Source organism: Mesoplodon mirus, assembly GCF_964341445.2.
Source record: "Mesoplodon mirus genome assembly, chromosome: 14".
NCBI lineage: Eukaryota > Metazoa > Chordata > Mammalia > Artiodactyla > Ziphiidae > Mesoplodon > Mesoplodon mirus.
Genome location: NC_138990.1, coordinates 39,333,433 through 39,358,279, shown reverse-complemented (window position 1 = coordinate 39,358,279; position 24,847 = coordinate 39,333,433). Strand labels below are relative to the sequence as shown.

General features: G+C 35.7%; 1 protein-coding gene across 1 annotated transcript in view; it reads left to right on the top strand.

Moving 5' to 3' along the window:
- WDR35 (WD repeat domain 35) overlaps positions 1 to 22,848 on the top strand; it is a 61,437-nt gene extending 38,589 nt beyond the window's left edge. The window contains exons 17-27 of the mRNA XM_082643115.1: positions 4,393 to 4,473; positions 9,582 to 9,718; positions 10,035 to 10,238; positions 11,102 to 11,248; positions 11,857 to 11,989; positions 14,014 to 14,124; positions 15,039 to 15,203; positions 16,183 to 16,323; positions 17,482 to 17,638; positions 21,421 to 21,661; positions 21,960 to 22,848. Coding sequence (XP_082499241.1) covers positions 4,393 to 4,473; positions 9,582 to 9,718; positions 10,035 to 10,238; positions 11,102 to 11,248; positions 11,857 to 11,989; positions 14,014 to 14,124; positions 15,039 to 15,203; positions 16,183 to 16,323; positions 17,482 to 17,638; positions 21,421 to 21,661; positions 21,960 to 22,110 — 1,668 coding nt within the window. The 3' untranslated portion in view covers positions 22,111 to 22,848. The remainder of the gene's footprint in view (positions 1 to 4,392; positions 4,474 to 9,581; positions 9,719 to 10,034; positions 10,239 to 11,101; positions 11,249 to 11,856; positions 11,990 to 14,013; positions 14,125 to 15,038; positions 15,204 to 16,182; positions 16,324 to 17,481; positions 17,639 to 21,420; positions 21,662 to 21,959) is intronic.
- Positions 22,849 to 24,847: the final 1,999 nt, after the last annotated feature.

The following is a 24,847-nucleotide window of genomic DNA, read 5'->3' as shown; positions in this document are numbered from 1 at the left end:
ATTGACTGGATTTCTTTATAAACCATGGTGTGCTGTTCATTTCATTCATGAGGACCCTGCCTGTGGTCCCTGTTTGGTTAGTTACTCTGCTAGTCACTCCTCTAGCCTGTGAGGTCATACTCTTCAAAACTGGACTTACTAGAACTCCTTTAGGACATAGTATTCTGTGTTATTATTAAGGAGATAAACTGTTGTTTGATGGTTAATACTGAATACATTTTTATACGTCTGAGTGTTATTATGAATTCTAGTTTCATACCTTTCCTTAAGTTGTAGACCTTTCTTCAGATTCTGTGTGAGAAAAGGGTGCCATTTGCGTGCAAAATTCTAATTCATTGATAAAGCATATTTTCCTTGAGAATTAGGACATGAGTATTTAATGTTGATATTCCCTGCTTGATCATTTTCATCTCCAGTGACCCTCTGAAGGTACTGATTCTTCGATTTCTTTGTTGACCCATTGATTTTTTAGTTTAGTTTAGATGTTGTTTAGTTTCCATGTGTTTGTTTTATTTTCAGTTTTCTTACTATAATTGATTTCTAGTTTTATACTGTTGTGGTCAGAAAAGGTGCTTGATATCTTTTCAGTCTTTTAAAATTTATTGAGATTTGTTTTATGGCCTGGCATGTGATCTATCCTGGAGAACGTTCCATGAGCACTTGAAAAGAATGTATGTTCTGCTGTGTTTGTGTCCTGTAGATAGCTATTAAGTCCATTTGGCCTAATAAGTCATTTAAGGCCACTGTTTTCTAATTGATTTTCTGTCTGGATGATCTTTCCATTGATGTAAATAGGGAATAAAGTTCCCTAATATTATTGTTTTACTGTCAATTTCTCCCTTTATGTCTGTTAATATTTGCTTTATATATTTAGGTGATCCTATGTTAGGTGCATATATGTTTATGAATGTTATATCCTCTTCTTGGATTGACCCTTTTATCATTATATAATGCCCTTCCTTGTCTTTTGTTATAGACTTTGTTTTAAAGTCTATTTTGTCTGATATGAGTATTGCTACCCCAGCTTTCTTTTAATTTTTATGCATGTAATATCTTTTTCCATCCCTTCACTTTCAGTCTGTGTGTGTCTTTAGCTCTGAAGTGAGTCTCTTGTAGGCAGCGTATAGATGGGTCCTGCTTTTTTTATCCATTCAGCCACACTGTGTCTTTCGATTAGAGCATTTAGTCCATTTACAGTTAAAGTGATTATTGATAGATATGTACAGTACTTATTGCCATTTTGTTACTTGTTTTCTGGTTGATTTTGTAGTTCTTCTCTGTTCTTTACTTCTTCTTTTAGTCTCTTTCCTTTTGGTCTGATGATCTTCTTTAGTGTTATATTTGGGTTCCTGTCTCTTTGTTTTTGTGTATCTATTGTAGGTTTTTGGTTTGTGGCTGCCATGAAGTTTATATATATGACATTTCTATATCTATATCTATATTTATTGTCCATATATCTATTTGTTTTAAACTGATAGTCATTTAAGTTCAATTGCACTTTCAAAAGGTCTACATTTTTTCACCCCCCCCACCACGTTTTATGTTTTGGATGTTTTACCTATTTTTGTATATCCCTTAACTGTTTATTGTAGTTATAGTTGATTTTACAATGTTTTGTTTTTTAACCTTCATACTAGCTTTTTAAAGTGATTGATCCACTGCCTATACTATATATTTGCCTTTACCAGTGAGTTTTTTTTTCCCTTCCTATATTTTCTTATTTCTTGGTGATTTTCACTTTCTGTCTTCCAGGTCGCTCATGCATACTTCTATATCATCTAATCTGTTGTTGATTCCTTCTCCTGTAGTTTCCATTTCAGTTATTGCATTCTTCAGTTCTGATTGGTTCTTTTTCATATTTTCTAATTCTTTGTTGAAGTTCTCACTGTCTTCCTCTATTCTTTTCCCACGTTCCGTGAGCACTCTTAAGACCATTGTTTTGAACTCTTTTATCAGGTAAATTACTTATTTCTGTTTCATGAGGGTTTTTCCCTGGGATTTTATGTTGTTCTTTCATTTGGAACATATTCCTCTATCTTCTCATTTTGTTTTACTTCTCTTTTTGTCTCTATGAAAGTAGGTGAAACAATTACCTACCCCATCCTTTAAGGTGTGTCCTTATGTGAGAACATCTGTATGCAGTCTGTGTGTGCCCAGTGGCTTTGGAGGGAGAGCTGGTTCTGAAGTGAGTGTAGGTCGGGACTTTTTCTAGGGTGTGCTAGGGCCGTTGCCTTGGAGGGATGGGCTGGAGCTGGGGAGGGGAGTAGGGGGCTAGAACTGGAACCCAGCACAGGTGGGGGCTTCTCCCGGGGCTTTCTGGGGCTGCTGCCTTGGCAGAAGGTGGGGCTGGAGCCGGAAGGGCTACAGCCAGGGCCCAGTGCCTGCTGCGTCTTCTCCCGTGGTGCAGTGGTGGTTGCCACCTCTGTGAGGGGTGCTAGAGCTACAGCCCAGTGCAGGCTGGGAGACTGTGCTGGTGCAGTCTTGGCAGGCAGGTCAGGGTTCCAGGCACTTTTCAATCTGCTGCCTCTGCAAGCAAGACTGTGCTTGCACCCTTTAAGAGCAGAGTCTCAGTTTCTTACAGCCCTCTGGTAAGCCCCACTGGTTTTAAAAATCAGCCAAGGGAGCTTGTCTTCCCAGTGCTGGACCCCAGGGCTGGGATGCTCAGTGTGGGGTGTGAACCCCTTGCTCCTTAGGGAAGATCCCCATGCTTGTGATAAGCCCTTCCGTCTCTAGGTTGCCTGCTAGGGGTGTGGGTCTCGGCTAGATCACTTCCCCTCCCCTCCTACCAGACTCGGTGTGTTTTTCCTTTCTGCAGCCTTGGTTGTAGAAGAGCCATTCTGCTAGTCTTCAAGTCATCCTCACAGAGAGCTGTTCTATATGTAGGTGTAGTTTTGGTGTGTTTGTGGGAGGAATTGAGCTCAGGGTCTCCCTGTGCCATCTTGGTGCTGCCCGATCTCTCTCCTTATCCTTCTGTTTCTCCTTTTCTCTTTGTTTTTGGTATTATTTTTTATCCACAGATCATCTTTTATGACTTTATCTTTTGACCCTCTTGCTTTGTTAAATTATCTAGCTAAAAATAAAAAATTTTCTAGTGATTAACCTTTTTATAAGGGTACACTTAGTTTACATGTAATACCAAAATAAAGTATATGAAAGGCCCCTATAATTTATAAGAAATATTTTGTTACATGTGCTTTTTATGTGAATTAAATTTTATTCTGATTTTTTCTGTTCATAAAAGCATACTGTTTGCCTATATGTAATATAATTTTTTTGAGGAAATTTAGGGATTTTATAAAATTTTCTCATATAATTTTAGTCAATTTCTACTTTTTAAAGAAAGTATACATTTAAAAACCCAATAAACACATATAATGTGCCCCCAAGAGCCTCATTATTAAACTTAGGCATATTAAATGCAAACTAAATATGATTCAATATTTACTTCTTATTTTCATCTTTTTAGTGCCTTCCCATGATAATAATTTTTGTAGTTTCTATTATATATGAAGCACTAACTTTCAGAGTTATAAATATGATATGTTATTTCATTTGGATTTAGCTTACTTTCTATTTCACTATGACATCACACACACATTTCAAAAAATTGCATTCTGGAGTTATGTTCATTATCAGACAACGTTATCCTATTCTTTTTACAGTGTTCTTGGAGGTATTAAGTATATTGGGAGTGTATTTCTTTTACTAGGGATTTAGGACAACTACTTTACATTATAATATGCATTTACCATACTTTATTTCTACAAGCCTGTATAACACTAGGACAAGAAACAGACATATAGCAGGCTCATGTGTTTCCATGTTGACAAATTAAATCTTCTTATGTAGGAAATGAATCTATCAAGGATGCCCTCTGGCTAATGTTACAGAGGACATACTTTTCAGTATGGTATGGGACTTTGATATATGTGCTTAGATACAAATATAGTGTTTGTCAATTTCATTAAGAATTAAGTTTAATGTTGCATGGAATGAATAAGAATTATCAAACTGTATAAACCATTTTTGGATTAATTCATAAAATTTGAACTGATACTGAATCCTATTAGTGAATTAATACTGATTATGTTAAGGTGTGATAATAGTAATGTGGCCATGTAAGAGAACATCCTTATGTTTTAGAGATATGAAATAGGGGTGAAATGTCAAGTCTAAATTTACTTTACTTTAAAATACCTTAGCCAAAAAATTGACTGAAGCATATTTCTAAAATGTTAATAATTATTTAGATGATGTGTATATGGGTGTTAATGACATTCTCTCTCCTTTTTTGTTGTTTTGAAAATTTTGATAATAAAAGTTAAAATCATGATATGGTAAAGAAGGAAAATTTTGTACAGTTAAACATAACATTTGTTTTTGTCTTTAAAGGAACCCATTCAGACTTCTGGATATATTTGTAATTTTGAGGATTTAGAAATTAAATCTGTTCTTTTGGATGAGATATTAAAGGTAATTCTTATTAAAAAACAATTATATTTCTGTTGCTGGCTTGACTGGGATTCATTTTTGTACCAGGCAGTGTAGTGTCCTGGTTCGGAGTATGCACTGAGGAGTTCCAGCCCTGCTCTGTCACTTATACAACCTTTAGACAGGTTCCTTCATCTTTTAAAGTTTCATTTTTCCTTTCCTGTTTATGAGCCTGTTTTTACCTCTATAAAATGTGGATAGTAATAGTACCTGTCTTATAGGATTGTTATTTTATAAGATAATGAGTGAAAAACAGCACAGTGCTACGACCAAGAGCTCATAAATGGTAGTTAGTTGTTTTCATTATTTTTATATTAATAACAGAGATACTGAAGAAATATTTGATAATTTTCTTTAGTCTTTCGCTTGTTCTAGGACATTTGAGTAACTTTTTTATTTGGAGGTCCACTGTTCTCCTATTTTATTTTTCAGGTTTTATAAAATAATCTATTTCTAATTCCAGATAATTTTTGAATCCCTACTTTGGCCTTCATTGAACGTTCTTTGAAAATTTTTAACTTTAAGAATGTATTGAAAGTTTACCTTCCTTTTATCCAAAATATTTATTTTTCTATGTACTACATATGTTTTTTGGAATTGGAATAGTGGATTTTAAATTTCCAGAAGTTAGTTGCATTTTGTAACATGTTTTCATATTTTGGTTTGACATGTAAATTGCAGCTCTTTTATTGGGAACCAGGTGTTTTCTGTGTCATGACCACCCTGCCGCAGCCAGAATGGCCCCCACCCAAAATTTGGTTTGCGCGTAAAGAGTGATGACACCACAGATACACCAAAAGGGTGTAAAACGGTCTTACACACTTAATGAGGAGAAAGGATAGGCTTCCCAGGCTGCTCCAAAATTGGTTTGAGAGAGGGGAAAGGAGACTGGCTTGGGTTTTCTGGGCAGTTAGAGGGTGGGCCTAGGGGGAGGGTTCCCATGGGTAGGTAGAGATATGTGTGGTTTGAAACTCCTGCGTCACCAAAGGATGGAACACTTATGCTTTCTTATCATCTTGTCCAGATGTGAGGCAGAAGGGGAAGGGAGAGGGGGAGGCTTAAAAGGTATCAGCAGTCAAAGTCAGAAAGGAAGGCCTGAAGTTCTGTTACAATCGAGGTCTCTTAATGATTAACGTTAGATAAACATCAGAACATTATTCTGTATAGCTGTAACCAGTATGTGGAAAGACAGATTTGCTAGATTAGATAAATAAACAGAAGTAATTTTATAAAAATGACATCACTGTGCAATCTACTTGTTTAGTGTTTAATTTTTTTTTTTTTTTTTTTTTTTTTTTGCGGTACGCGGGCCTCTCACTGTTGTGGCCTCTCCCATTGCGGAGCACAGGCTCCGGATGCGCAGGCTCAGCGGCCATGGCTCACGGGCCCAGCCGCTCCGCGGCATATGGGATCCTCCCGGACCGGGGCACGAACCCGTATCCCCTGCATCGGCAGGCGGACTCTCAACCACTGCGCCACCAGAGAGGCCCTACTGTTTAATTTGAATTCAATAATGTGACAGTGAATCTGAAGGAATTGTAGGACATTAATTTTTTTTCACCACAAATTATACAGTTTTTCTGGGTTAAGAAAAAAACTGAAGAACTAAGAGGTTATTGCTTTTCAACTACATCTTAATTTTTAATAGTATTGATTGTCCATTCTAAAAGATGGTGCTTTTACATTTTCTCCCTCTTTCTCTCTTCTTTTTGTTAGGCATATTGTTATTTTTATGTTGTCAAGATTTAGAACATTTACATTTTGTTTTGTAACCCTAATTTTCCACATGTGTATCTTATATTTAAATGAAAGCTATTACCAGTCTTTTTCTACATTTTCTCTGTACATGAGTTCTTAATTTTTTTTTTTTTTTTCCTTACGCGGGCCTCTCACTGTTGTGGCCTCTCCCGTTGCGGAGCACAGGCTCCGGACGCGCAGGCTCAGCGGCCATGGCTCACGGGCCCAGCCGCTCCGCGGCATATGGGATCCTCCCAGACCGGGGCACGAACCCGTATCCCCTGCATCGGCAGGCGGACTCTCAACCACTGCGCCACCAGGGAGGCCCGAGTTCTTAATTTTGATTAATCTTTTAGTTGGCTGGATTTCATCATTATAATTTTTGTCAAGAAAGGCTCATAGTTGCTGATTGCCTTAAATTCTGGAATGCTTAAAAATGCCTGTGATGTGTTGTTCTGATGTTTATATTGACTTTTATGAAGAATTTTTTAAAACACATATTTAAACTGGTTAGATGTACTTTAAAATTCTTGATACACATTTTATGCATATCTAATACTAGGATAAAGAAAGTCAGAAAGAGAAAGACAAATACCGTACGCTAACACATATATATAGAATCTAAGAAAAAAAAATGTCATGAAGAACCTAGGGGTAAGATGGGAATAAAGACACAGACCTACTGGAGAATGGACTTGAGGACACGGGGAGGGGGAAGGGTAAGCTGTGACAAAGTGAGAGAGTGGCATGGACATATATACACTACCAAAGGTAAAATAGATAGCTAGTGGGAAGCAGCCACATAGCACAGGGAGATCAGCTCGGTGCTTTGTGACCACCTAGAGGGGTGGGATAGGGAGGGTGGGAGGGAGGGAGATGCAAGAGGGAGGAGATATGGGGATATATGTATATGTATAACTGATTCACTTTGTTATAAAGTAGAAACTAACACACCATTGTAAAGCAATTATACTCCAATAAAGATGTTAAAAAAAAAAGCATAACTACAGTACTGTTGCCTGGTTTACTGGCAGGCATTGTTAAACTGTGAGGGAAAAGCAGGTTCTGTGTGACAATTTTGTCATCCGTCTGACTTACTACATGCAAAACCGTAAAGAAAAGAATATTGTCATACCTTAGCTCCCTCTGAGGTCTTGTTGACCCAGGAAATATTTAGCTGAACTGTGGATTCCTTCAAGCATACAGTTTTAAGGAACAACATGAGTGTTGTACATCTAAAACTAATACAGTGTTATATGCCAATTATATTTCAATAAAATAGGAAAAAGAAATAACGAGAAATTTCTTGGAGGACTAGAGAAGAAGGAGTGCAGAAGGAAAAGGACAGGAATTAACGTTCACTAAAGTTCCTTTGTATGAGATGTTTGTGATTACAGCTGTACCTGGTAGACATTACACAGACCTCATTTTTAGGTGAGGAAGGCTCTTAGTGGCTGAAAATGATTTACCCAAAATTCATCTGTTCGTTAACTCAGCAAATATTTATTGAGAGCCAGTAAGACAGTTCCTGGCTTCACGTAGAGGAGTTGGGGAGATAGACAAGAACTTCAGCAACTGGAGGAGGGGCAGGGTTGCTGTGGTTCAGTCAGTAGGTGTACCTCTTCAAAGGTCTGAAGCAAGAGAGCATTGGGTCAGTTCTGAGACTGTGAATAATGAGAATAACACGGCTAGGCATTGTGCTCCGTGTTTGATATGTGTGATCTCACTTAATCCTCCCAATGCTAGGAAGTAAGTTTGATTACTATTCCATTTTTTCAGAGGAAGGATCTGAGGCTTGGAGAAACAAGCTGATTTGCCAGTGATACCCGGTTAGCAGTAGGCAAAAGCATGGTTTGACTCCAAGCTTTCTGGCTTCAAAGCTGGTGTGTGTAACTGTAGTGCTGGCAGAAATGAGGCTGGGGAGAGGTAATGGGGGAGGGGGCCCAGGTCATAAGTGACCTCGTATGCCTTGCTGTGGAGTTTGCACTTGATCCTGGAGTCGGTGGCGGAGTAATACAGGAGAATGATATGATTAGGTTTGTATTTGGGGAAGATGGCCCTGGCTTCCTGGGTGGGTAGGGAGTGGGGTAGGGCAGGTTCTAGAAAGAGCTGCCACATAACCAGCAAGGGATGGAGTTAGGATTTGAGCTAAGGACTGTTTGAGTCCAAACCTCATGCTCTTTCCATCCTACTCTGTACGGTAGTTCCCTAAGAACTTTTCAGTTTCTAGATACAGGGGTTCAGTTGCAGGGTGGGGAAGGGGTATGTGTTAACCTTTTCAGAGAACTCTGGTCCATGGGAGCCATTACTCTTTTACACAAGGGGGCTCTAATTTTCTTGTATGCTTCACTTTTTTGTTACTTAGAATATGTAGAATATCGGTGAGTTCCTTTTAACTGTTTGTTTTCTTTCTCTGGCTGTTAGCTAGTTCTTTGCTGCAAGACTGGCCTTTAAATTTTTTTTTCTTTGTCAGGCTGCTAAATTATAAAAGGAAAGTAGTGATGAAAGCCAGCCCTTTTTCTTTCTTTTTTTTTTTTTTTAAATTTGTCTGCTGCCCAACAGCATGTGGACAGCACTTAAATTCTATTTAACATTTTACTATACTTGCTGTGTCATATTTCTGTCCATCTCTCTATCTGCCCATTAATCAGTCATTTTTTAATATATTTCAGTTAGTACATATATACCTTAGCATGCATATCATTAATTAAAGTTCACTAATTCAAGTTCAGTATTTGCTTATAGTTTTCTTTCACTTGAAATAAAATTTGCATACAATGAAATGCACAGATCTTAAGTGTACCAGTCAGTGAGTTATGACAGATGCATACAGTTGTGCAATTCAAACCCCTGTCAAGATACAGAACATTACTATCATGCTAGAAAGTTCCCTCATGCCTCTTCCCAGTAAATCTGTCCATACTCACCCTCAGAGCTACTGCTATTTATAATTGTTTTTTTTCAATAATAGAAAAAAAGAGTAGATTAAGGAGTGAGGGGTAGAGGCCCTGCACATGCTGTTTTCTGCTCCAGTGGAGGCTGGTGGCACTTGGGATGGGAAGAGAGTAGCTCCTGGGGAAAGACATTTTGAGCCGAGGGAGACAAGGCTGCATGATTGTAAGGGACCCCTTTGACGACTGTCCCCTTTTCCCCTGATTGCCTCAGGAGGGACTTCACTTGTGGACTGTGGGTGTTTTCCAGATAATTCAAAAGACCCACACATGGCAATTTCTCTTTTTCCCAGTTTTGCTCATAATATGATGCAGTTGTTTATTTGTTTGCCGTTTTTACTGTAAAAAAAAATATTCTAAAGGCAACTATTTGAATTTCTTTCTTTTCATCTTTACTTTTAGAATCCAGAATATCCAAACAAGGATTGTATCATTAACTTTGAGATTCGGTCCCTGAGAGATAGCCGAGCACTGATTGAGAAGGTTGGAATTGAGGATGCATCTCAATTCATAGAGGATAATCCACACCCCCGACTTTGGTATTTAAAAATAAATAAATAAAACCTCTCAAATTTTCAGGTGTAAAGTCTCAGCTCTGTCGTCCCCTGCTCTCATACGAGGCTCCTGATGGGAATAGGCTTCTGTTTTTATTCTTCTTTTTAAAATATAGAAATTTATTTTAGATTCAGAAGTATTCAACATAAGCATAATATTATATGAAACGTATAAATGTGTTAAAATAATCACTTTCCACCATGTTTCACTAGAAACAGTAGGTGTAATAATTGAATTCTGAGTCAAGACTTGTTTATCCATAATTCACCATTGGCTTTTCTGTTTCTCTTTTTAATAAAGGCGCCTACTGGCTGAAGCAGCTCTTCAGAAACTGGATTTGCACACTGCAGAGCAAGCGTTTGTGCGTTGCAAAGATTACCAAGGCATTAAGTTTGTGAAGCGCCTGGGTAACCTGCAGAGTGAATCCATGAAGCAGGCGGAAGTGGCTGCCTACTTTGGCAGGTTCGAAGAGGCTGAAAGGATATATCTCGATATGGACAGAAGGTAAGTGATAAAGGTGCAGGCATCCGGACTACTTCCAGAATTTGTGATTTTTTTTTTTTTCCACAAATGAGGATTGTAAAATAGACTAAATGTATCATACCATCCCTTTCAGAAAATAATTTCAGTTTGGATTACAACGTAGATAGTCTACATGACCTTCATTAATTTATGCTTTGTAATTTGGGGGCATCTCTCTTCTCTGTTTTTATGTAATATTAATGACTGGCTATGGGAGATTTTTCACTTGGTAGGAAAAAAATTCATATGACTGCAGAGACTGGAGGCTTTATCATTTATTACACCACTCATTATTTGGGTTCTCTTTTTTGGTTTAGGCCATTATTTAATTTTCAGTTGTCAAGGAGCATGAAATAAAAATCAAAGGTATTTAGGGATTGAGTTTTATTCTTTATATTTCATTTTTATTTATATAAAATACCGTATGAACTTCATTTCAGCTGTGAACATTATATCTAATTTTTATGATTTGTACTTTCAGGAGGTTGCTAATACAACTCAAGCCCTGAAAAGAAATATAAAACCAAACATGTAAACATGAAATAAGTCTGATTATGTCTTAAGAAATTGATGAAAAGAAGTGATTATTATTTAAGTCATTATTTTGCCAAGTAAATTGAAAGTCTAGGAAAATAAGAGGCGGGAAATTGTTTTCCTCTTTCCTTTTGCAGGTTCTCTCCATTGCCTCTTACCTGGTGAAGCTAAATTTCTAAAATGTTTGGAGTTACCTTATCTGTCTCTTCATTGTTGTGTATTCTCAGTACCCTAGAATTGAACCTAGCACATAGTAGGCACTTGATAGATACTTGGTGAATGAATGAATGAGTGAATGTCATTTTTTGTAGAGATCTGGCTATTGGCCTCCGGCTGAAGTTGGGAGATTGGTTTCGAGTACTCCAGCTCCTGAAAACTGGATCTGGTGATGCGGATGACAGTCTCCTTGAACAAGCCCACAATGCCATCGGAGACTACTTTGCTGATCGGCAAAAGTGGTAAGTAACCTATCTGGACCCCCTCATCCGTTCATTTGGCACTTAAAATTGTAACTGCCTGAGTACTTCCCTATGAAATAATGCTAGGGAAATGAAGATCATCCTTCCAGATCCCAAAATTCACATAGCTCTGGCTTCACATTGAGGAGCAAGAGATCCTTCAAGCTGTCAGGTAAGCACCGTAAGACTTTGGAGTTTCAAAACCCAGAAGACTTGTACTGTAGTTCCAGGTAGCTTTCTACTGTTTGAGGCCACAGTTTATATTTTCTTTTGTTATTATAGATTATTTTCAGAAATCATTGACTTTTATTCTTAAGTTATTTTGATCAGTATGCTTATTTATTTATGTCACTGTTTGGAAATACAACTGTATATCAGATTAAAACATATTTCTTAAGAACATTCAAAGAATGTTGTAACTAAAATATGCTATGCAGTCTTTAGTTTTGTTTTTCGTTCAATTTATATGCTTCAAAGACATGCTGTAACTAAAGATGATTAGAATAATACTAGTGCTGGCATTCTAATGAAAGAACATTTTTAGTAAAAGTGCTTATTTATGAGGAGATTCATGTTAGTTTTAAAAGGTTTTTTTTTTCTTTCCGTAGGTTGAATGCTGTACAATATTATGTACAAGGCCGGAACCAGGAACGCTTAGCTGAGTGTTATTATATGTTAGAGGATTATGAGGGGTTGGAGAATCTTGCCAATTCACTTCCAGAAAACCACAAGTTGCTTCCAGTAGGTATTATAAATGTCAGTTTTTGGAGTTGTTAGGTTACTTTATAAGGTTTTTATGTCATAGTCTGGAAATGTCCTCTGCAATACAGAAAATTAAAAATTAACTAAAACTTTACAGTTTCTTAGGCATGGAATGATGCTTTAGTTATTAAAACAATTTACCAGTATTACCGAATGATTGAAACTGGAGAGAAAGAAATCAGTCATATTCCTACTATTTTAACATGATCACAGTCTTGTGTAGGCTTGTCAGTTTTGTAAACTTGCTTTAAAAAATTAGCTGAACATGTGAAATATTTACAGATGAAATGACATGTTGTCAGAGATTCGCTTCAAAATGATTTGAGGTGGGTCTGGGGAGTAGCGTGTGCATATGTATGTTTGAAATTTGCTATAAGAAAAGATAGCTTCAACTTTTATTAGGTTCACAATAAACTTTTATTAGGTTATATTAGCAATAAAAGTCAAGATAGCTTGACTTTTATTAGGTTATATTAACAATAAAGGATTTAATGTTGAAAAAAAGAGAAACTAAAAGCAGAGTTCTCTATAACTTTGTTCTAAATTTTCTTTTTAAGGCTCTTTAAATTAATTGTTGAATAATGTAAGTGAGCTTGTATTTTATTTGTTTTATCAGAAAGGTAAATCACTGAGTTGTACAAGACCTGGAGAGGTAGTAGCTCTCAACTGCAGGGTCTGGACGTATATCAGTTGTGGGTTCTGCTACAAAATTTTGTCAGTTACTTAATAGATGAGTATAGAATTCTGTTAATTCAGTTCTTTTCTCTGTTGTGAATCAGAGCAATTATCCCTGTAATAATGGCATTTTTACACACCCTTATTCTCAATCTTATATATTTACTTGAGTAGGAAAACTGAAATTACTTACAACCCTGGGATTAGGGACTGTGTATCTGACATTATACTGTCATCTGTTAGGTGTGTCTGATGACACAGAAAAAAAATGTTGCTGTACGGTATCCAGAGCAGTAATATTACTGATTAAGTACTAAGTAATTATAGCTATAATAATTAAATATTTAAAATAATTAAAAATTTTCAGTAGTACTGCAAATTTTAAATCAAATTTTGGAGGATTTTTTAATAATATGGAAAAATGTACAAAATATTTAAGTGAGGAACACAGGTTACAAAACTATATATAATATGATTACGATATATTCACAAACACACATATACATATATATTCATAGGACACAGATATTAGGAAATTACACCAGAATATAGAGAGAGGTTTCTTATGGGAATAAGATTATGTGTACCTTTATTTTTTCATATTTTCTAATTTTTTTTACCATAAGAATGTATTACTTTATAATCAGGAAAATATAAGCATTACTTTGAAAAAGATAGTTGGGTACAAAATTGTACTTTTATGATATATCCCAAAATATTTTAGGAGGAGGGATGGGGAGAGAAAACTCTGACCAATTAGATATTAAGAAAGAAAAAAAAGTGATATTCTGAAGATGGCAAGTACAGCCCAAGGGGTATGATTGGTGGTTGTTGTGGTTCTCCTCCTCTGTTTTTGGTCCAGCTTCCTGAACTGATGAATGGCCAACTTGTCTGGGGCATTGCTTTATAGAGGTATTTGAGAGCCCTCTGAGTGTCAGGTTTCCCTTAAACCTCTAATTAATGATTGACATTGAGTATAACATCAATTGCCTTAAAGTTTTTTTTTTTACTTACTAGCGTGGGGTTTGTTTTGGAGCTTGGTATTTCTGTAAGCTAGCTACTGCACTGAGAGAAGGTAAGAGTGCAGTATCTTCAGAACCTGGCTGAAAATAAGATCCGTGCTGTGAGGCAGTGAAGCACAGATTTTATAGAAGGTGATGTTTTAGCATTTCTTCTGGTTTGTAGCCCCTGCCCCTACGTCCATTTAAAAGAAAAATTACTGTAGCCACCAGAAAATGTAATATTCTTATGTCCCTATGGAGTTTTATAAGTTAAAATATAAGTGATTTCCTTGTTCTATGAGATCAATAGTATTATTTTGTCCACAGGAAATAGCACAGATGTTTGTGAGAGCGGGAATGTGTGAACAAGCAGTGACTGCGTTTTTGAAATGTAACCAACCAAAGGCAGCAGTGGATACCTGTGTACATCTCAACCGAGTAAGGAACTGAAAATTAAAGTCACCATAGTGATGCTTTAAAGACTGTTGCCAGTAAGGGTTGGAGAGCTTGAGATGGATTTTGTGAAAGGAGCCAGATAGTTTCTTACTTAGTTGAGGACTGAGAAAATGTTGGAATTTGCATTTACCTCTTGAAATGCTACCATTAAGGGTGACCCGCTCATAACTAACTCAGTATGGGAACCTGAACAAACCCTGTGCTTTTAGTCTGGCAAGTTTTTGTCTGGAAGTAATTTCATAATTTTCTGCATTTTATTAGGCTTGGGTTTTGTTTCCAAAGAAGGACCAGTTAATGGTCATTACAAGAGGAAGGAATTGAGTTACTTTATCAGTATTTATTTTGGCAAATCTATTTTCCTTTCCCCTTATAGGAAACACATATTTGATATTTTTAAGAGCTGGAATTTAACTAAAATTAAAATGCAGAATTGTTGAAATTGTTGACTATCAATGTATTCTTTTAAGTATTTTCTTGAAGTATTTTATAAAGCTCCATTTGCTTTATAAAAATAACTTTAAAATGTTAGATCTGATAGGACCTTTTCTTAACTGAAATTGTGTATTTTTTTACTATAAACAAATGTATCTTTTTCTTGCTCATAGTTGGTGCAAAATTAGAATTATAAGATTAATGTGATTATAAACTTTGACGCTTTCTTTTTCAGATGTACTTCTTAAGCAAATCAGTCTTAGATCATTTGATTATTTTGACGTTTGACTCCTAAAATGTATAATTGCTCTGATTTTAAGTGATTTTTAAAAACATATACCAGTTTTTAATTTTGATATAGTGTTATTTATTATTATAAACTTAAAGCTTTATTGTATGTATTTTAAGACATATCTGACTATAAATGCTTGGGTAATTGTATGCTATATATATTTTTTCCCCAGTGGAACAAAGCTGTTGAATTGGCTAAAAGTCATAATATGAAAGAAATTGGTTCCCTGTTAGCGAGGTATGCATCTCATTTATTGGAAAAGAATAAAATTCTTGATGCCATAGAACTCTATCGGAAAGCCAGTTACTTTTATGATGCTGCTAAGCTGATGTTTAAGGTAATGTAATAATCTTGGTGAGTATTTGGCTTGTTCTAGTTACCAGTGTTTTCTTATAACTCAAGGATACATTTTCCGTTTTTTGGAGACAAATATTTGTTATTGCAAAATCCCTCTCATTTATTACTACTATAACTATGTGTTATCTTAGTATTATTACATTTTAATAAAAAGGCTGTTTATTACTTTTAGCACCTTATTGATGCTTAAGCAGTTTTATATTTACTTAATACCGAAGTTAACAGAGAATTATAGAATTTTCAGGGACCATAAAGTACAAATTCCCTTAACTGGAATTTAAATCCTGATGATAACAAAACTTTAAATCCTTTTAAATGTGCAAGTTTTAAAGACATTACACTTTTTTTTTATTTAAGAAAGATTTTATTATATATCACTTTTTTTTATACAGCAGGTTCTTATTAGTTATCTATTTTATACATATTAGTGTATATATGTCAATCCCAATCTCGACGTTACACTTTTCATAGTATGCATTTGGAGGGAACATGACTGGTAACAGTATTAATGTATGCAAATTTTACATTGTAGTCTATACTTTTCCCATTCGATTTAATGACAAAGGAAAAATATCCCTCCAAATCATTTAAAAAAATTTAAATTTCTGAAGGATGTACCATGTTAAAGCCATCTTATCTCTGGGTACTTGGAACATTATTTTTAAAATCTCTTTGTTATATAAAATACTAGCCATTCTATGAAAGCTTTCTTCATTTTTATTTAATTATTTACCAGCATCTGTAATTTTCTAAAATTGTTTTGAGTTTTAACTCTAATGGCTAAATACTAAGGAAAGAACTAAGTACTTATCAGTACTATGGAAAAGAAAATGGGTGGTATTTATATTCCACCCTACTGACTTTCCTCCTTTTTTTAGAGAATCATATTTCAGAAATGATAATATTTGTACAAGTATAGATTAAGAAATATTTTCCCCCAATTCTTTAAATGTTTGAAGATTGCAGATGAAGAGGCAAAGAAAAGAGCTAAACCTTTACGTGTTAAGAAGCTTTATGTACTGTCAGCTTTACTTATAGAGCAGTACCATGAACAAATGAAAAATGCCCAACGAGGAAAAGCTAAAGGAAAGAGCTCAGAGGTAAGGTAGAACATTAAGTAACGTTAAGTCATCTGAAGTGTTTAAGGAAGAAAGAACTATCAAACTTCTCTTTATGGACAGGCCATTTAATTTACTTGTTTGCATTTATTTTCTTAAATGATATGAGGAAAAGGAATGACTGATTTGGAATTACTGCTCACATTTAGACATTTCAACTTGGAAATACTGAAAATTATATTTTTTTACTAATCTGTAATCTTTGCTTAAATTCCTTACTTGGTAACTCCTTTCTAATCAGTGAGTTTTAAAAACTTTCCTAGAATATATATATTATTTTAATGTGCAGATGAGCCTTATATTAACTTAAAGTTTAATCAATTCTATTTAAAAATTTGATGTTACTATGGGGAGGAGATGTACCCGTATACAAATCACCACGATGTACACTTTAAATATCTTACAATTTGATTTGTCAATTATACCTTAATAAAACTGAAGAAAAAATTTGGTCATATCAGTTTAACAAAATGTGAATTATAATGGAGACATTAAGTCTGTAGTGACAGTTTTATCATGATAAAATCTGCTAATTGAGCTATTTTAATGTATTGATATACCAGTTTCAGAAATCATCTCTTTCTGACTTACTTCACTCTGTATGACAGACTCTAGGTCTATCCACCTCATTACAAATAGCTCAGTTTCATTTCTTTTTATGGCTGAGTAATATAGAGAAAGACAAATACCGTATGCTAACACATATATATGGAATTTAAGAAAAAAAATGTCATGAAGAACCTAGGGGTAAAACAGGAATAAAGACACAGACCTACTTGAGAATGGACCTGAGGATATGGGGAGGGGGAAGGGTAAGCTGTGACAAAGCGAAAGAGAGGCATGAACATATATACACTACCAAACGTAAGGTAGACAGATAGTGGGAAGCAGCCGCATAGCACAGGGAGATCAGCTCGGTGCTTTGTGACCGGTGCTTTGTGACCGCCTGGAGGGGTGGGATAGGGAGGGTGGGAGGGAGGGAGACGCAAGAGGGAAGGGATGTGGGAACAGATGTATATGTATGACTGATTCACTTTGTTATAAAGCAGAAACTAATAAAAAAAAAAAGAAATCATCTCTATTGGAAGGACCATTGTTAGGGTTGTGCTGACAGAAAATGTGGGTCTGCTTTCCTTGTAGGCCACTTCTGCTTTGGCTGGTTTGCTGGAAGAAGAAGTTCTGTCCACAACTAGTCGTTTCACTGATAATGCTTGGAGAGGGGCTGAGGCTTACCACTTCTTCATACTGGCGCAGAGGCAGCTCTACGAGGGCTGTGTTGACAGTGCATTGAAGACAGGTGGGCATGTTACCTAATGTATATAACATGTCTAAAATATCATAAATTGTAAATGAAGGGCTAGCTCCTTCAAGTTGCCCCTATATTAATTTCAATAACACTGTTTTTCTGTGGATTTATTTTCATATATTTGAGATTTGCTGTTTATGATCTGTTTTTCACATTCCCTTTTTGAAGTTGTTTTTGTTTTTTAATACATGGAAAACGATATATACAGTTCATATATACAGAAAAACCAGAAGTTTGAGATAAGCAAAAAGAACATACATAGCATTCACTATCACTTAAACACTTAATAGCCCAGTTCATATCCTTTTGTGTATGTGTGTGTGTGTGTGTGTGTGTGTGTGTGTGTGTATGTGTATATATATATATAAAATATAAACTATTTACATATTTAATATCTGTAATATGTATTACATTATATATAAGAATTATATAAAATATATATTTAAATAAAAATAAGTATATATATTTAGAAATAAGTTGTTTTTTTTAATATTGAGAGTATAAGAAACCATACTTTTGTGTACTTTTAAAAAAACATAATGATATGTTATAAAATATTTCCATATTAGTAGATAGATTTCTATAGCATTTAACTGTATGTTAAATGTTTTTTGTAAAAATGATACTTACATAACAATTTCAACCAAAACAGAAAAAAATACAAAAAAAGTAAAATCATCTTATAATTCAGAGATAATCGTTGCTAACATTTGGGTGAACCACCTTTTAGACATTTTTTCCAAGCCTATAAAATTGTATACAGTTTTATTTAAAATAATATCACACAATGTATGTTGCTCCTGAGTTTGATTTTTACCCTCAACAGTATATTGCAGTTATCTTTCTACGTTGATAAATGTAGATCTATGTTGTCATTTTTAATACCTATATAATGTGCCATCGTATTTACGTACTATAATTTATAGAAGATTATTTACATGTAGTATCAGGATCTTCATTTCTGGATTAACAATATCTTCAAGTTTAGATAGGTTAACTCCAAAAGAGTATAGTTATGAGAATTATGTTATAAACCAAAGCATATGGATGACTGAATTGTTACAGCACTTTCAGATGGGCCATGACAGCATTGCCGGCACTGTCACCACCCACCCTGGGTCACATTGGTTGGGCCACTCTGAAATAGCCATCACCAGCACACATCATACCCCAATACATCATCAATCTATAGTACAATGGCATCATCTTTAAAAGAAACCTTCTTAGAGAAATTCTTTTATTTGAATGTTTCTGGAATTCTATAGTGATGACTCTTCTTTTTCTTTATTCATTATTTTTGTAAGAGCTCTTTAGAAATTATATATAGTAACCCTCTGTCATATCTGTTGATTTTCCCTGGCATTTATAAGTTATAATTACTTAACCTCTCTAAGCTTCAGTTTCTTTCTGTGAAAAGTAGGGATAATAGGATCTTCTTCGTAGGGTTGTTTTGAGGATTAAGTGAGAAATTTATGAAAAGAACATTTACTTATTATAGTGCCTGGATATTGTGAGCCCTCGAGAAGTGGTAGTCATGATGATGATATTGACAGTGGCTTTTTACATAGTCCTATCAATCAGTCTTGATAGGGGGTCATGCTGAGGAAGTCCTTCACTTCAAGGTTATTAAATATTGTATTTTATTTTAACTTCTTAGTTATTCCAAAACCATTTATTAAAAACATATTCATCCCTCACGGATTTGAAATTCTACCTTTATGAAACTAAATTCACACATTTTGTTAATCTCCTCCTAGGCAGTTATTTTCTAGACATGGACCTCCGTGTCTGTACTTTCTCTTATTTACCTTACTTTTACATTTTAATATCTGGAATTTCTGTTATCCTTCATTCCTCTTCTTTAATGAAAAACATTTTGGGTATTCGCTTGCATTTGTTCATTCAGATTAACTTTAGAATCTTTTCGAAGGTGGGAAGAGTTTCAGTGAAGTCCTAGTGGATTTTGAATTAGAATTACGTTAATTTAATGTATTAATATTGGGATCATTGATATATTTATAATATTGAGTTTTCTCATCCATAAACATCAATTTTTAAAAACCTTTTGTATATCTGTGTTTCTAAAGTTCTGTAGTTTTCTTGTATGTTCTGTACATTTCTTCTGTAGCTGATTCCTGTTTTTGTCATTGTTAGCACTGGGGAATGTACCTTTTTTTCTAATTGATTATCAGCTACACATAGGAATCATTTTTATTTTTGTATGTTTATAACTTACCTTCATTGAATTTTAACTGATTAATATGTGATATAAGTTATGTACTGTTTAAAATAGTTGTATTTTATATAATTTATGCACAGTATCTAGACTTACTATATTACAAGATCAGTTGGACTTTTTTTTTTTTTTTTTGTGGTACGCGGGGCTCTCACTGTTGTGGCCTCTCCCGTTGTGGAGCACAGGCTCCGGACGCGCAGGCTCAGCGACCATGGCTCACGGGCCTAACTGCTCCGCGGCAGGTGGGATCTTCCCGGACTGGGGCACGAACCCGTGTCCCCTGCATCGGCAGGCGGACTCTCAACCACTGCGCCACCAGGGAAGCCCTTTTTTTTTTTCAGTTGGACTTTTAACTTGAGATTCTTTACCTGTTGGGTGAAGATATCCATATGCTTTAATATTGTTGTCATTCAGTGATAAAATGATCTGAAACAATGTATACTTTGTAAGTTATTGCCTGTGAACCTGTGAAATTAGAGTGTATGCTTTATTGTAACTCAATGAATTTCCTTTTTATAAATTTCTTCCACTGAACTTTGTTGTAAACACTTGACCCCAACACCAGTTTATAGGAATCTAGTTGTAAAATACATGATTATGTTGTTTTAAATTGTTTTGTGAAATTTCCAATATCATACTATAACAAGATAGTTTTAAGATTGCAAGGTCTAGAGAATAAAAAGATACAATTTGGTTACCAATCTGATATTAATTGTGCAGTGCATTTTTTTTTTTGCTTTTTTTTTTTTTTTTTTTTTGTGGTACATGGGCCTCTCACTGTTGTGGCCTCTCCCGTTGCGGAGCACAGGCTCCGGACGCGCAGGCTCAGCGGCCATGGCTCACCGGCCCAGCCGCTCCGCAGCATGTGGGATCCTCCCAGACCGGGGCACGAACCCGTGTCCCCTGCATCGGCAGGCGGACTCTCAACCACTGCGCCACCAGGGAAGCCCCTGTGCAGTGCATTTTTAAGAAAGAGATTATATCTCCAGCATAGAAAAATTGAAAATAAGGTATGGTAGCTGTCAAAATAAATTGTCTGAACTGACAACTTATAGTCTCATTTTCACTTCTTTTTTTCTCAAAGTTCTATTGTTTCAGTAAGACAAACAAAAGCAATAATCTGTTCAAAGAAACACAAAGAGAAAACATGATTTCATGCTTTGCTTTTGTAACAAAAAGAAACATGATATCTTGAGAATCCACAGAAATTCTAACATATTTATATGCAACAAAAGATGGGTGTTTTGACACCAGTTATTTTTGGTCTGTGTATATATTTCTAAGTGGCACAGCCATGTGCATCATTTGATGATGGTTATTTTTATAGGCCCTGAGCTGTTAGCTGGAGTCACAGAATGTGGAGATCATGGAGCCTCCTTCCTCCTACTTGTTCTCTGGGCACCTACCATTGTTTTCTTTAAGTTTGCTAAAGTTCATGTAGGTTAAACTGAAACAGCTTAACATAGATTTTTTTTCCCATGCATGTTCAAGATATCATGATTGCTTTAAAAAATCCAAATTGTCTTCTCTTTCCTAGCTCTTCACCTGAGAGACTATGAAGACATTATCCCTGCCGTTGAGATCTACTCTCTGTTAGCACTCTGTGCATGTGCCAGTAGGGCTTTTGGCACTTGTTCAAAAGCTTTTATTAAACTTGAATCTTTAGAGACCCTCAGTTCGGAACAGAAACAGCAATATGAAAATCTTGCTCTAGAAATCTTCACCAAACATACTCCAAAAGATAACAGAAAATCTGAATTGGACAGCCTTCTTGAAGGGTAGGCTAAATGTAACTAGTAGATGTCATTCTATAACACCTTACTAGAAGCTTGGATTTTTATATCTAAATAGTGTAATATAATAATTAAAGCACTAAATTTTGAAGTAATCTACCTTAACATTATACCCTATTTAATTTAGTCTTATAAGTGATTAATACTTGATTTTCTCATTGTAAGGAAAGTTTTTTATTTGAAACTTACCTTGAAATGCTTTTCATTCTTCAGTTTTTGTAGCGTAATGAAGTTTTAAGGAATTAGAAGTTTCAAAGTATAATTGTCCCCTCTTATTTTACAGAGGGGAAGGCAAGCTGCCGACATGTGTTGCCACAGGAAACCCGGTCACTGAATATCAATTCTGGACATGCAGTGTGTGCAAGCACTGTGTCCTGGCTCAGGAAATAAGTAACTATAACTTCTGTCCCTTATGCCATAGTGCAGTGGGATGAAGAAATGACAAACTGCATATAATAGGAGTGTTTATATAACAATGTTGACTTTATGTAAATAAGCATCATTATTTCAGTTGTAGTTTTATAAAAATTTTCTATATATATATAAAATACATAATATATACATATATAAAATTTTGTGTAAAAATACAACCATGAAATAATGATGCTGATTGTCATATAAATGTATGGCAATGGACCATATTATCTGCCTGTCTGTCTTATCTATCTATCTATTTATCTATCTTGTGGTTGGTTATATGATACTATGGAAATATTCCAAATAAGAAAATTTTTCTCACAGTGTCACGGTTACTAGCAGGGAGGGATGGGGGAAACATGGGAATGGGGCAAAGTTGAATTTAGGGAACTGACATAACCTGTATTAGACGGAGGTTAAACAGTTGTAATACCAAAATGAGCACTGTCTCTAGCTGTGTTTAATTAAATAAGCATTGAAAGTCTTCTCTTTTATTTTCAGAAGTGAAGAGAAGGCATTTTAAGACATAGGTTTTTACAATTTGAATTGTTTCTAATAGCTTAATTTTTACATAGCTTTTCCTTTTTAATCTACCCTTTTAGTTTCATCTAAGAGATGACATTTGGCACTTTACTCTTCATATTATTGTGCCGAGCACTTAGCTGTGTTTATAATGATATACATTTATACAAAAACATCTAATCTGTAGCTGTAGTTTTACTTGAAACATTGTCACCAAGCTCTATCCTTTCTTTTTTTTTTTTTTTTTTTTTTTTTGCGGTACATGGGCCTCTCACAGTTGTGGCCTCTCCCATTGCGGAGCACAGGCTCCGGACGCACAGGCTCAGCAGCCATGGCTCACGGGCCCAGCCGCTCCGCGGCACGTGGGATCTTCCCAGACTGGGGCACGAACCCGTGTCCCCTGCATCGGCAGGCGGACTCTCAACCACTGCACCACCGGGGAAGCCCTACCTGTTTTATATAGCTAATAATATTCTCCATTTCTCATGATCTTACTTCCTCTCATTTTATGGTTTCAGGCCAGACTTAAGCACTATTCCGTCAAGATTATTTGCTGAAGTTTGGCTGATATTTAGCAGAGGCAACAAAGAGAAATATGCAAGGTTGTTATTGCAGCTTCAATACTTAGGTTAGTTAACTCTCTCAATGTGATATGTTTCTGGTCCTTTAGAGCCAAGTTAAGCCTGATGCAGATGGAGAATAGTGAGCTATGAGAAGAGGTTTAGAGCTTAAATGAGCTCATAATAGATAGCAGGCTCCTGTGCCTAAATAAAATGAGAAGACCAGAAATCTTCGAAGTCTCTGACTGTGTTCACGTGCCTTGTGGGAAGTTACCTTGATATAATGATGGTAGCCTCCAAATACACTACCAAGCAAGCCATTCCAGAGGTCACGGAACAGAAAGGGTTACAAGCTCAAATCACATGGTTTATTGAATCAACTTGAAATATACAGTGAAGGACAAGGAGAAAGTGATGGGTTAGATTAACACTATTAGTATAACATGCCAGTCAGGTAGAGAGAGTACAGTTCCTGATTCCTGAGTTATATACTGTTCTTATGTCCTGACTCTTACTCTGCCTCATCACCTTCCCCCTGATAGTGTGGCTAGGAAGAGGACCAGAGCTGAGATTTGAGCCAGGGGACCCGATCGAATGGAGTGTGCCCGAGGCCAGTGAGGCACATTTGCTCAGTAGAGAAGGCAGTTTTACCTGGTCATAGCTGTAGGTGCCAGTGAGCCTGCTGAGCAGTTGAGGATTCAGTTGTATTTCCTGGGCAGAGGACAGACCAGAATAAGTGTCATCAGTGGGTAATTGAATTAAGACCTCCTGCATATTGAGCACTTGATAAGTCTTATGCATACCTAGTGTGCCGTGAATATTTAGTGCCTTGGTTGCCTTTTGTATTTTTAGTGCCTTGTCAATATTAGGTATAGTCACACATATATTTTCTATTTACTTTGTCTAACATGTCTCTTAAGTTTCTAACTTATCTAAGTTTAAGACAGTGAATTTCATCTATCTAATTTGTTTTTGTCTGTAACAGAATGCAGTATTCCCCCAAATCAGAAAACAACATCCTAACTAAGATATCAGCCCTAGGGAATATATCTCCTGTTGAACTTAATTACATCTTCCCACAAGACTTTCTCTTTTCAAGAATGAAACTATTCTCTGTTTCATCAATGAGAGAGAAGTTTTCAGGGATGTAGGTTTAGGAATTCCTGCAGGACTGCATGTTCAGAGTTGTGATTCTTGGTCCATGGTCTAATGCCTGAATATCTCTTCTTTCCCTTTCTCATCCCAGAAATCGGCTGAGAACTCAAAGTTAGATTGTCATTCTCTAGCCCTTACTGTTACCTGTTGATTACACTCCCATTTGCTTCAATTCCAAAATCAGCTGTTGACTCCTCAGACTTTTCCTAACATATCTTATGGGAACTCTCTTTTGGAGCCTTCTCATTTGCCACTAATTCCTTGCTACCTGAGCGCTAGAATTTTTCCTCCAACTAATTATTTCAGATAGATCCCGAGTTGTTGTCACTACTTCTTGTTCAGTTTAATCAAGAAACCAAAATCTCTAAAAACAACCTCTCATACCTTGTAGACCAAGATTATCACATATGTATATGTGTGTATGTATGTATATATACTTATACACATACATATACCCACATGCATATACACATATATATATATGTGTGTGTATATATATATATATATATATATATAT